The sequence below is a fragment of the Coffea eugenioides genome, chromosome 1 (assembly GCF_003713205.1).
Source record: "Coffea eugenioides isolate CCC68of chromosome 1, Ceug_1.0, whole genome shotgun sequence".
Classification (NCBI taxonomy): Eukaryota; Viridiplantae; Streptophyta; class Magnoliopsida; order Gentianales; family Rubiaceae; genus Coffea; species Coffea eugenioides.
The window spans coordinates 2,566,251-2,579,913 of NC_040035.1; the positions used below are offsets into that span (position 1 = coordinate 2,566,251).

Genomic DNA, 13,663 nt, shown 5'->3' on the forward strand with positions numbered 1-13,663 from the left:
GAAAGTTTGGTGCTAATGATAAGAATAGCAAGTCACGCGCTTCTTCTATTCACCAAAAAAAAAGGGAATAAGAATGCCAATTCTTTTTCTATATGATTATTCACGAATAGCTAGCCAAAGCAGAAACTCGCAGACTCATTTTTTGTAATTTCAACTTCAGATGTCTAGATTTCTATCTTCAAGGGTTTTAAACCAACTCAATTTATGTACATTACCTAATCCCCCCTTTTGGTTCATATGCGGGTATAGATAAATATTTTCAATTAACTCCTTTTTTCAACGCATTGATTTCTGAACTTTCTCTGCCTCATTTTATCACTACAAAACATGTTTAAAAAGAAGGGGGGGGGGGGGGGGATTCCAGGCTCATAACAGGCACCTCTACAATCACCATCAAGTATATATTTCCACAAGAACAATCTTTACATTAGGCCATGGATTCTTCCGAGGCATCTAATCCCAGAGCAACTTTGTTATCAAATATCAAGGGCAAGAAATGAGGAAAAAATCTGGACAAATGTCCAAACATAATTCAATCTTCTCCGCTGGATCCTCACAATTAACTACAGACTTCCTGGTTCATGCTCAGAATCAACACACAGTCCGCCCATAGCACAGGGAAGCAAGATAGAGGTTCTTTGCCCATTTTTCCTGCTTATAGTAAACACATACAGAGACAACAAAGTTAACCTCCACAATAAATGAAGTATTTTGATAACAAGATCCTTGTCCGCCAAACCAAACTGCAGGATAGCCCTTCGGTATGCAATAAAGTTAAAGCAACAACGATTGAAAACGACAGGTTACAAGGTTCAAATAGCACATCCCAACAAATATTTACCTTAACATGGGTGCTTGGGAACTGAGATGTTCTTAGAGTTTCCTGAGTCTCATCAAGCAGTTTGCGCCGAGGCACACTCAAGATAAGAGCAGCTTGATCCCAGGTAGCAGCAGTGGCTGTAATTCGGTAACCACTATCCCACCGTTTATGAATGCCCTCACTGGGATAAAGAAAATCAAGCTCCACAACCTGGAAAAACAAAGATATCTCAGTCAAAACGTTTTATGCTTAACAGAAATAAAGACACATCCAGGACAGTAATAGGGAACACAAGGCACTCTTCTGACGGTAACAGCCCATGTTTTTTTAAAAGAGGTGGGGAATGCCAAGTTTCTGTTAATTCATAGCTCAATTCCTTTCCCTTCTCCCTGTCAATTAACATAACAACTGTGAACAGCACCAATAAGACTTTAAAGTTTAAACGGCATGCATACACCCCAAAAAAAAATAATAAAGAAGGGACATAAAACTCTTCTAGGCAAAAATTCTCAAGACATTCCACTGCATGAAGAAGATAAAAAAGGGCAATTTGCACCAGTTGCACAGCATCCACTGTTGTCTAAGTTGAATCAATCTAAGATGGCGATTTTTCCATTTTCCCACCCTAGCACAAATGTCTAAAAATGCAAATTAGTTCAATGGTTTTGAGGCAAAATGTCTAAAAGTTTGTGCAGCTGATAAGGGGTGAATTGGGTCAAATCTGCAAAATAACCAGAAAACGAAGAAACAAGTAACCTAACCTGATCACTGAAGCCAGAGTTTCGGGACATGACCACAGCCCACCGAGTACCAGCAGTAGCCATAGATGTCACGTGAAACCCTTCCTTCCACTTCTTGTTAATCCACTTGAATGGAAAGGAATCACTTACTTTGTAAGATTGTTGGTTATACATGGTGCCTGCAGAGTAACAGGAATTTAGTATTAAGAGGCAAGATATTCAACTAATAAAACTGATCGATCACACGTCCAAGGTTACAAAAAATTATTATGCATACAACTTTTTGCTCAAAAAGAGGAAAAGTAAAAATAGTAAACCAGGCTAAACCAGGCTTCATGCTAATTCCCAAGCCCAAGGAGATAAACTCCTGGTCCTTCCTCTTTTCTTTTTTTTTTTTTTTGGGGTGGAGGGGACAAGGGTTGCAAAGGAACAATAAATCACAACTTGATGTGGCATGGACACTTGCAAAATGAAAATTGAGTCATCTGTCCAGTATTAGCACAAAAATTGAAATTATACAGCACAACCAGAATGAAGCAATTTTAGAGTATTAGCACATCCCAGTCTCACTTTGTTCCCTCAAGAGACAAATACTTAGCACAAGAAATCTGTCAATCTGAGCTCTACAATGGTTCACATAGACTAATCTCCACAGAGACAAGCCACTGTTACAGCTCACCCAAATGGACAAGATGCACAAATAATGGTAGCAATACTTAAGAATTGTTTCCCTATTCTTGATTCATCCGAAAGCATTTTAGCAAGTATAATTATGTTTAACTGATTGATAACAGACACCATATTTTGCAATCTTACCTTTTGACATTACCACTAACGAACTTCCATTGGTTGCACCAGCAAGACAGCTGATATAGTAGTTCTTGTCCCACTGGTCCATAATCCACTCCTGTAATAAAAAAATAATTGCACTTAGAGGTCACTTGGTCGGTGAAGTTCCAGATAAGGACAATATCTCTGTTTGTCAACAAAACAGGTTATGCAAATAACTTACCTTGTGCAAGAAAAAAGGTGATATCTCAAAAACTTGGCTTGTAAAATTAGTCCCAGCATCCATAATAATAGCCCACAAGTTGGAACATGATGCCACAGAACTTATATACAACCCATCTTCTACCCCTCTTTCTACATGTTGCGCTAATCTTGCATCCGATACATTATAATGGTACCTTTTGTGTAGAACCAAACAAAAAGAGGATAAAAAAGGGTATTCAATAGGCAATGACATTATGGCAATGGCAGAGGACTATCTACATATATAAATACACACGCACACATATACACATACACAATAGTCCTTTTGTCATTTTCCCCAACTTTTTATCCAAAATTTTTTTTCTTTTAGGTTATGTGGGTAAGCTTCACCATCCCAGAACCACTGACAAATATATTCTGGTCTATTTTCCCCCTTTAACAGAAGCAGCCGGAACCAAAAAAGAACAAAGAGGAAACAATGCTTCCAATCTATGTTCAAACCAAGTACTTACTGTTTCAGGATTCAGATTAGACAACAGAACACCCCGGTAACTTGAGAAATAAAACAATATCAGATAGCATGAACTGAACTACCACCATTCTAAGAGAAAGATCTTTTTTTTTAACCTCTGTTTCATAGGCTTCCTAGCATTGTAAATTGAAACCCATTGTGATGCTGGGACTCCCATACGAACTTTCTTCCTCGGCTGTTCCTCTTCATCCTCATCAAGATTCAATCTGGGTCGCTTTTGGCCGATTTGGATAATCTAGCAAAAAAGTTAATAAATAAAAGCTATAAAATGATTATGAACATCAAATAAAGGAAAGCAGAACATGTACTCGGGTAATAAAAGAATCACCTTTTGAGCACCATCTGTATTTAATGGTCGGGTTGCAGGATCGGCAGCAATCATACCCTCAAAAATAGATATTAACTTTGAATACTTTGGCTCTTCGTCAAATTTCAAGTTAACAACAGTTTCAAGAAATTCTCTGAGAGGGGCAGGGCAAAAGCAACATAGCGCTTCAGGAGCTGTTGCCATCTTTTTCTTAGCCACCTGGAATGATTTGTTATCACCCTGAGGTAAAAAGATTGAACACGAGTAAAACAGCTGAAGAGGACATCAGAAAAATAAAGTAGACATAGGACTTAGCTGAATACTCCAATCTAAAGGTCAGAAAGTAGGACAAGGAAGTACCTGAAAACCTTGCCATGGCAACCTGCCTCTGTGGAGAAAAATAAGCGTATATGCAAGCGATTCTAAATCATCCCTTCTACTAGCAGTCCTTCCTAAGTGAGCATGCACACTAGCATAGCGGACAGTCCCTCTGGGACATCACCAGAATAGGGGGAAAAGGGTATTTAGTGGAAGCAGAGTTATTCGAACATCAGACTTTACAGTATGAGCAACATTCACCTGAATATGTCAGGACGTTGATCATATTCAACATGTTGCCCCCTGGTGCTGTCTCTCCACTTAGTTGCTGCAATAAACGCATAGACATAAGTAAAATGGAAAGTATGGGAAATTGTTAAAAAAAAAAGAGAAGAACAAATTAGAAGTCTATTAGGTTGTGTGTCTCACCTAATCCTAAATCTACAAGAAACAACTTCTTTTCTTGAGGTGTTGATGGCTGGCCGAGCAAAAAGTTCTCAGGCTTTACATCCCCATGCACATACCTAATTTCATGAAACGTAAACCATGGCAAGACAAACATACAAACTTCAGTAGATCCCATCAATACCATACGAAACATTAAGAGATACAGACTGAAGGTAGGAACAAGAAAAAGGTGGTGTAATACCCTTTTGCATGCAGCTTCTCCAATATTGACAAGGATTCAACTGCAATGCAAGCAACCATTTCCCCAGACATCCTGCAAATTGTGCATGATCAGTTCAAAAGCAAGGCGACTAAGTACAATATATTTCTTAGCGAAAGTGAGAAACAACAGCAGCAACCAATTCTGCTGACACCCTGCCTACTCCACCTACAAGGTTTCAAAATACACTAAGACAGCAACAGATATCAAAACCATTGGCAAAAAGTCAACCTTAGTTTAAAATAAAACTATTGGCATCTCAAAAGAAGATAACAGACTATCACTTTACCCAATTTATCTTGTCTCCTACATCATCATGACACATGACCCGTTCTTATACTTTTTTATGCACATACTATTAATCAACAGCAAGCATCTGAAATTGAACTTCAAAATGCACCAAAACAGCAACCAAGTGCAATACTATGATAAAAGAGAACTCCTACTTCAACAAACATCAAGCATGCTGAAAGGACGTTAAATTTTAGCGTGCAAAATGAAACCCAATGGATATGTAAAAGAGAACATGGCACACTATATAAGCAACCCTTCAGAAACTTACGACTGCCCTGAGGAGTTCCAAACATCCCACAAGCTGGGCCCTAACATGTCCATGACCTACCACATTCAAAAAGCAATCTATCAGCATACATATAGCCAGAACAGCAATTCACAAATCCTACACGGGCGTGTCTAAAGACACATGTGCAGTACAAAGGCTAAATGCATTTAGCACTCAGATCATACCATTACATAGTAGTCTCCTTGTTTTCCTTTATAGTGTACTTTAGGCACTCCATGGCTACCTCCAAGAGTGCTATTAAGATAGAAGCAAAAAGATTTTTACAATTGAGAAAATGTAGAAACGCTTGCTAAGGAGAGGATTCAAATGCATACTTGTAAACCTGCCACTCATATGGAGGACCATAGCTGCAGCCTTTGCTATTTCTATGCTCAAATTTCAGAGCTACCTGAAATGAAAAACAACATCAAAATTAAATCACAACATCTGCATTTATTTGTGATGCTGTTTATTTTGAATAGATAAATGTAGTTTCTTGACTAATTTAAAGAAAACGGGAGAAAATTAACACTACCTCCACAGCTCCAGGACCTGTTGTCCGCTCTCCACCAGAAACACGACGACCCAAAAATACCTGTCCAAAGCCACCTTTACCTAATTTCCTCTCAACCTTATACATGGGTGAGCCTCCAACTTGCACCTGAAAATCCACTCCAACATAAGGAAAAAATGTTCTTAACATGCATAAAGAAGATGAGTCCACTAATAACTTTCCTGTCTAATAAAGCAAGCAAATAACCCAATTTTTAAAAAAATCAGCATGGGATGGTTGGGATTTAAGATACCAGGGGGATGAGGATTGAGGAGGGGGAAGGGGATGAAACCGGGGACTTCTAAATCCCGAGGTCTCAATCCTGGCCATTAGACCAAGGCCTCTACAAAAAGCCACATAACCCAATTATCAACATACCAAACCAAAAATAACTTCTTAGTCTTAAATTATAAAAGCACAATTTGAGTTCTTGCAAATCATCAGAACAAGAGCTGCACCAAATTTCTTCCACAGTCAGATACAACGCCACCCCCAAGGCATGAAGTCTTTGGGACTAAAAGCATTGCAGAGTAACTATAAATTGGGATCTACCTCAACACCCCTCTGCCAAAATTCTCAAACATGTGCTTTTACATAAGAAGATACACATTGAGATGCAATTGAGCTTGTTCACTAACCCAAATATCATTAGTTAAACCAAAAATTTAGGAAAAAAATCACCTTGATGAATTAGCACATTGAATGCCTGCATTTACATCTTTCAGCCCATACAAACGCGCATATAGATACAAAATCAACAAAGTACTGCATGCAGGCCCATTTATAATTCATCTTTACTCCCACCTACACAAACTAACCCAGCCTATGCTGCAATTAACTACGTAAGTGATTAATGAAACCGCCCCCCCCCCCCCAAAAAAAATAAAAAGGAATTAACCTTATCAGGAAAAGATGCAAGAGAAGCATCATCTTCTAGTCCAGCACTCCCTTTAGCACTCATACCCCCACTTTCATCCCCCATCTTTTTGACCTTTTCCTCAACCACCACCGCCGCTTCTTCTTCCTCCTCCTCCTTTACCTTTTCCTTTTCCTTGTTATCCGCCTTAGCTTTTCCCTTTCTTACCCTTTTCACCACCTTTAACTCCTCCTCTACCTCAGCTACCTTCCCCGCCGCTTCCGCCGCTGCTTTAGCTTTCGCAGCACGAGTTTTAATATACTTCCCAGCAAACCCAACACCTGCCGCCTCTCCTTCTACTTTCCCCTTCCTCGCCTTCTTTTCTACTATTTCCTTTCCTTCCCCAGCCGCTGCTGGCGGCAAAACCGGTGGAACTACTGTCGGCGAACCACAAAGGCCTAGACGAACTCCGGCCCGCAACTCCGACATTTGCAGATACCACAACCCATGCAATGAACCCTAACCCTAATTGAATTTACCACCATCAGTACTACCTTTCTCTCTGTCGCAGTCCTCTTGATCTTCTTCAGCTAAGAAAGCATCATTTCCGGAACCTTGAAATCTAGCATTAATTGAAAATTAATAGAAATAAAGTGTTTATAATCGGAATCTTGACAAAGAAAAAGGGGAAATCGGGGGAAGAAATCTGGGGTTTGAATTTTGGTGAAATTGGGACTAGGGTTCGAGACGGAAAGCACGCATGCCAAAATATCTCTGACTCTCTGTGTATGTGTTGGAAAAAAGGTGAGAAAGTGCCAAAGAAAAAGGAAAGAAAACTGGTGTATGAGTTTGGGCTCTTTCTTTATTTGTAAAATTATTGCATGTTTTGTGAATTGCTCGATGAGTACGTGGTCTAACTTTTCTAGAAGAAAAGAATGGTGACCTACAATTTTTTTTAAAGCAAATTTAGCCCATTTGGATTGCTATTTTTTTGGAATTTTTTTTATAAAAAAAATATATTATAACAATTCGACGTATATGATATAAAAATATGATTAAAAATTTATTCGTAGAATGTAAAAATTTTTAGAAGATCGGATAAATGTTTTTCCAAATTTTTACTTACATCATAAATATATATTTTCCAACGCATCCTTTTATATTCCCAATCACAATTACTTTTGTTACGTCGCATGCATCATATCATAAAAAGTGTTACAGTAATTATTCCAAATAATACTACTTTATCCAAACAAAAGTGCATTTGACCCATGAGTTTGGGGTAGCTGGTAATGCGATGCCTTAAAAAGTTCTTGCCAAACCTTCACCTTTGAATAAGAGTCAGACTTTGCAAGCGTTTCTCTAGTCAAATATGGATTAGTTTTATTTGAAGGTGGGGATATCAAGTGTTCAAGGGAAAACAAAAAAAAAACAAAAGTTCATTTGGATAGGATTTATTTATCCAAAAAAAAATTTCTTACATCATAAACACATTTTTTGATACACTTTTTTATTTTTTCAATCACCTTTTATCTCATGTACATTACATTGTTAAAAGTTCTACAGTAATTATTTCAAATAATCTCCTATTTAAACACAGATGTTAGCAAGTTAAAAAAACAAAAACTTTCAAACCCCCTGTTTACTGTTCATGTTAAAAATTGGCTAGTTATTTTCATGTTGATGTCCAGTAAAGATGAAAAATAATTTTAAAAAATTGACAATTGAGTTGATCTATGCTTTTCATAAACTTTGAAGTTGTCATATGTAGTATCATTTTTTTTATCTGGTGCATTTTAACTTGATAGCTCAAGCATCAAATTTAATAATTAAGGAAAGGCTTGGAAGCCTTAATAGCAATCGTCAACCAGCACACTTGCATAGGAGGTGCGAATCAGAATCGAAATCGGTAATTCGGAACTTTGAAATTAGAATTTTTTGAAGTTTTGGCATCAGAATTTCTGATCGAATTCGATTTTGAATTCACCAACTTCGAATTCGAATTCAATTCGGAATTCGATAAATTTCGATTTCATCGAATTCAGGAATATAAAATTTATTATTGTAATATAAATGTTATATTACATATATATAAATATATATATATATGAAAAACTAATTTGACATCGAAATAGGAATTCCAAATCACCGAATTCAGGAATATAAAAATTATTATTATAATATAAATGCTATAGTACATATATATAAAAAATATTATATATATGTATATATGAAAAATGAATTTGAAATCAAAATAGGAATTCCGAATTTCGATTTCAAATTCACGGAAATTCGGATTTGAAAATCCCATTACTGAATTCAAACCAAATTCCCATAATTCAAAATGCGAAAACCCGATTTCAATTCCGAATTTCGAATTACTGATTTCAAAAATTCCAAATTAAATTCGAATTCGGTTGATAAATCATAATTTTTCGATTTTGCACTCCTACACTTGCACTATTTCCCGTAGCTCCTCACAAGAGTCACATAGGAAAAGGGGGGAGGAAGGTCACAACATGAAAATCCACTAGTACTAGCAATCTGCTAACCAAAAAGTTCCAACTCGGATGAAAAATCAAAAAGCTTATTACGATAATATGGTGGACCTAGTGACTCTTTTTGCTTTGATCTTGGTGGCATTGGTATCTATATTAGTCATGGATTGGGGTTCTTGTGCAGGTAGGAGCTAATTAAGGCAATGAGTAATGCAAAATTTGGTAGAGGGTTGCGTAGTTAGGTTCAGTGGAGTTAGAAGCAGTGGTTGTGGTTCTACGTTGCAACTAGGTGACATGGGGTTGGCTGGGGTGGGTTCTTAGGGACAAGTCTTCTGTTATGCAATGGTTGTGAAACATTCAAGCTACACGCTTTAATATGTTGATATCTGCGCTCTTTAAATTATTACAGTTATACTTTTAATTAAGTTGAACTTTTAGAAAAAGCACGTGTTAATACATCAAGATGTGTAATATAGGCGTTACACATTAGTATATAACAGAAGACGCATAGCCGTCATTGAACCTCTCTGCCATGGCTTAAGGAAAGAGTATGTAACAAAATACCCATAACCATTGTTAGCCTTCTTTATCATGGCCTAAGAAAGGAGTATGGGTCATAATAGGGATGTAATCGAATCGAACTGCTCGTGAGCACGGTAAAAAACTTGACTCGAACTCGGGTTAATCGAGTTCGAGCATCCAGAAACATTGCTCGAAGGCTCGTCGAGACTTATTGAGCTTTTTAATTTTAATTATTTAATATATTATTATTATAAAAGTACCCTTATACCCAAAAGAGTTGTTGAATTTACGAAATGTTTCAAATCATATAAAAATTTTTAAAAGGACAATAATGTCTTTTTGCTCAAAAATTATCAAGAAAATGAAAATTTTTAACTCGAGCTCGATAAGGCTCGTATTGACTCGAGCTCATGCGAGTCAAGCTTGAGTTCTGTGAGCAAGCATCGAGCTCAAGCTTGAGCAAGTAGTCATACTCGAGCTCGACTCGACTCGACTCGATTACATTCCGAGATCATAATCGTGTTGGTGACAAGGTACAAGTGAGAGTTGGTTGACTTCAGTGAGTCGTTTGAAACTTTAAGGCCTGTTTGGCAAGTGAATTTTTTTGGTGTTTGTCTAAAATCTTACCGCAGTTTACTGTAGAAGTTTTTATAAAAACTTTTGAAGCGTGTTTTTTTAAAAAATATTTTGAAGCGTGTATATTTTTAAAAGTTTTTTTTTGAAGATTAGTGTAGTTAAAATTTTTAAAAAAACTTATAACAGATAAACTTGACAAAAAACAAGGCCTGTGTTTGGATTGCATTTTCCATGATTTTTCATGAAAAAATTACTGTAGCGATTTGATGTATGTGAGGAAAAAAAGTAATAAAAAAATATGATCACGGAAAACGACATAATTTTCCGACGAAAAACCGCAATCCAAACAAGGCCTTAACTGGCAAATAAGGCCGTCTATGATGTGAGGCAAAGCGGTAGAGACAATTTTGTCATAAAAGAATAAAAAAATTGAGGGAGGAGGGCCCAGGTCCAAATTGGTAGTGCAAATAGTCTGTTTGGATTGTAAGTTATATTTGGGATTATTTGGGATATTTTTACTGTAGTACTTTTTGTGATGTGATGTATGTGAGATAAAAAGATATTGGAAAGATAAAAATGTGTATTGAAAATTGTAAAGATGATGTAAGCAAATAAAATTGGGGAAATATGAAGCAATCCAAGCAAACCCGTCAACGTCTGCCTTTTAATAGTCAACTATTCCAAAAGATATCTCTAATCAACGTGATCAACGTTTGTATTCAAACTTGCATCTATGAATTGCCTATAAGGCTATAACATATTTTCTTTTAAGTAACTCGAAAAAATCGTGAAACACATCAATCTTTAAAGACGTTACGTGTGAAAAATTAAAACAATTGATAACATACAGGAAATTCTTCCAAACTCGTGGTCTTCACAATATCATAATAATAGCACCTCATATCATAAATGAGCAGAGAAAATTAATTGATAGGCAATATCATAATAATAGCACCTCATATTTGTAAGTTGTACCTTTTTAGTCTTTCGATGATTACAAATTGCAGCTAAGGAGATAACCAAGAGATGAAGTCTTTGATGGGTTTTAAAGGATCAAATATGGCTTAGTTTCGGTTATTCCATCATATCAAATGGGTAAAAAAACAATAAACAACCCTAAGGGATGGAATAGAACAGAGAAGGGGTTTGTTTTACATTTATTTTTTAAAGTTTTTGATTTGAATGAGTGTGCAAGAGTTGGGGATGTTTTTGAAATATTTTATTGTAGTAATATATATGAAAAACTTTTAGTATGAATATTTTTAATGATGTTTTTTGAGATATTTTTGAGATATATTTTAGGGTATTTTTAAGGTTTAAAATTTTTTAGAATAATTTTTAAAAATTAACACTCCACCCACACCACCAGTATCCACCACCGTCACCATCCCCTCTCTCCCTTCTCCTCTCTTATTCCCGTCCCTCTTCCTCCTCCCTCTCTCCCCTCCCACCCTTTCCTTTCCTTCCTTTTTCTCGCTGGAACCCGACCCTCCCCTTCCTTCCCCTTTCCAATTTAACCTCGTTGAGACCAGATCGTGGCCTTCGATCGAGGCCTTTTGGTTGAGGCTAGAGGGGAGGAGATGGGGTATGGTGTGGAAGGGAAAAGGGGAGAAGGAGGAAGAGGGAGGGAGAGGAATGAGGAGGAAAAAGAGGGAGAGGAAAGAGGAGAAAAGAGAGGAAGGAGGAAGATGGTGGTGGGGGTGATGGTGGTGGTGATAGATTAAAGAAGAAGATAATATAGATTTTATTTTTTAATTCTTTATATATTTAAAATTATTTTTGATATATTATATGGATATGGTATTTTTAGAATTATTTTTATGTGTGTTACTGTAACATTATATGTGAAAAAATTTGTTTTTCAAAAAATGAAGAATCCAAATAGAGCCTAAGTTCTTTAGACTACAAGATATGGTATCACAATGTGCTCGACATCATGATTATCTAATTGGCAAATAAGGGTAGCCATGATTCAAATTTGAACTGGAACAGGACCGAAATCATATTGACAATTTATTGAATTGCAACCAGAATTGAATTTTGGAAACCAAAATCGAAACCATAACCGTGACTAAAATTCAGGTTCAAATTCACTAAAAATTTGAACCAGAATCAGAATCGATGGTTTACTAACTGCTCAAACCATTTGAAAAAATATTTGCTACCTAAACATATTTAACCAGTTTAGAGTTCAATATCAATACTCACCATTTAATACTAGTAACTCCAATTCTGACCCAACAACTATTGTCCCATTCCATTAGTAAGTCTATAATACTCCATGACTAATCTAAATCCAAGACGAATATAATTTAATTAACAATGAGATATTTTTCATAAAATTTGCATCATTTTTCTTTTTCCTTACACATGATAGCATAATATATATATATTTTTTACATTCATTGTCATTTTTTCTTATAACCAATTTTACGATAATAAGTCTTTAAACATAACTAAAAAAATTGGAACCTTAATCGAAAAAAATCAAAACCGTGACTAGTGCTGAAGGTTCAAGAATCGTAACCATAAGCATCCTTATAAGTATCGGTTTAGGTTTTACTTTTCAACAAACTCAAAATCTTCAATTTTTAAATTGGAAGTGGTGATTTTAGAACCGTGGTCATGCCCATTGGCAAATGGGGGCACATGTCAGCAGTCAATCAATTCCTTGTGGGAATATGGCTTTGGATTTCCAACCACAAAAATGAATCTTAACTCTTGATGATGTGTAAAAACTCCAAATCAAAGAAAATGTGGGGTTGTCGGTCCACTCAAGTTGTGGAAAATAGAAGTATAGCTGAATTGGTGGAGGCAAGGCAATTGTAATATTTGTAAAAGTAAATCATATATATACTAAAAATGTATACACTATCACCATTTGATTCATAATATGTATGCAAAAATTGAATTTTAAATTTAAATTTAGCATAATTGTGATTCATCTAACGCTGATAGTTTATAAACTGTCAGTGTACGAAAGATTAATCCTATTTGAATCTAAAAGTAAGAGAGATAGTGTGTGTGCTTAAAATTCCAATAAATTGTTATCTCGAAACGAGCTTTAGATCAACAAATCCTCCTAAAACAAGTCCAAGAAGCTATTCAAGAAACCAATTATATACTGCAAACTTCGGTAATTAATCTATTAGGAAAGTTCTTGACTAAGCATGCATAATGCATTGGAACATTTAATCTTTCTGGACTTCTTAAATTTGTTGAGCCTTTAGTGTACTTTAGGTTTAATTTGCCTTACTTATGTGACTAATTTTAATCCATATATTTTGTTCAGTGACTTGAGTCTAAGGCTTGTCAGTAAAATTAATCGCTTGCTAGGATTATGCAGTTTCAATAGCATTTTTTACGTTGTGATATATGCGATAACAAAAGATTATTGAAAAGATATAAATTTTGATTGAAAAATATATTTATAATGCAAACATATAATTTTTTTGTAAATAGAATGTGATATCCAAACAAACCCATTGTTATAGCTATCTTTTTAGGCATATGAAGAAGCAAAACTGCATGCCAACTGATGCATTGCATACAAAACAATTAATTAAGACTTTGTTTGATAACTCAACTTAATTCTTAAATTTAATGGATTTAAATTTTAATATATTCAGATCGTTTGATAACCAAATATTGAGTATCTAAATTTAATAAGTGGCACTAAATTTTTTAGGCAAAATTTGTTCCCAAAATTAAATGATAAA

The 13,663-nt window shown here is 35.7% G+C and overlaps 1 protein-coding gene across 1 annotated transcript; it reads right to left on the reverse strand.

The window, feature by feature from the left end:
- Positions 1 to 374: 374 nt before the first annotated feature.
- Positions 375 to 7,172, reverse strand: LOC113761207 (casein kinase 1-like protein HD16). Its single transcript, XM_027304080.1, has 16 exons — positions 6,391 to 7,172; positions 5,475 to 5,600; positions 5,275 to 5,348; positions 5,125 to 5,194; positions 4,940 to 4,995; positions 4,360 to 4,431; positions 4,140 to 4,234; positions 3,972 to 4,038; positions 3,753 to 3,882; positions 3,414 to 3,632; positions 3,181 to 3,320; positions 2,573 to 2,747; positions 2,377 to 2,467; positions 1,582 to 1,739; positions 842 to 1,030; positions 375 to 651 (listed from the first exon to the last, which is right to left on the reverse strand). The coding sequence occupies exons 1-16, from the start codon at positions 6,835 to 6,837 to the stop codon at positions 592 to 594; spliced, it is 2,169 nt and encodes a 722-aa protein (XP_027159881.1). The 5' UTR covers positions 6,838 to 7,172; the 3' UTR covers positions 375 to 591.
- Positions 7,173 to 13,663: the final 6,491 nt, after the last annotated feature.

Bases quoted from the DNA above. Each gene is read 5' to 3' on its own strand.
- LOC113761207 (XM_027304080.1), bottom strand. From the start codon at position 6,837: ATGTCGGAGTTGCGGGCCGGAGTTCGTCTAGGCCTTTGTGGTTCGCCG. The intron at 3,633-3,752 runs GTACTTCCTTGT...TTTTTACCTCAG, and splicing joins TGCCATGGCAAGGTTTTCAG to GGTGATAACAAATCATTCCA. The intron at 3,321-3,413 runs GTGATTCTTTTA...CTTTTTTGCTAG, and splicing joins ATACAGATGGTGCTCAAAAG to ATTATCCAAATCGGCCAAAA.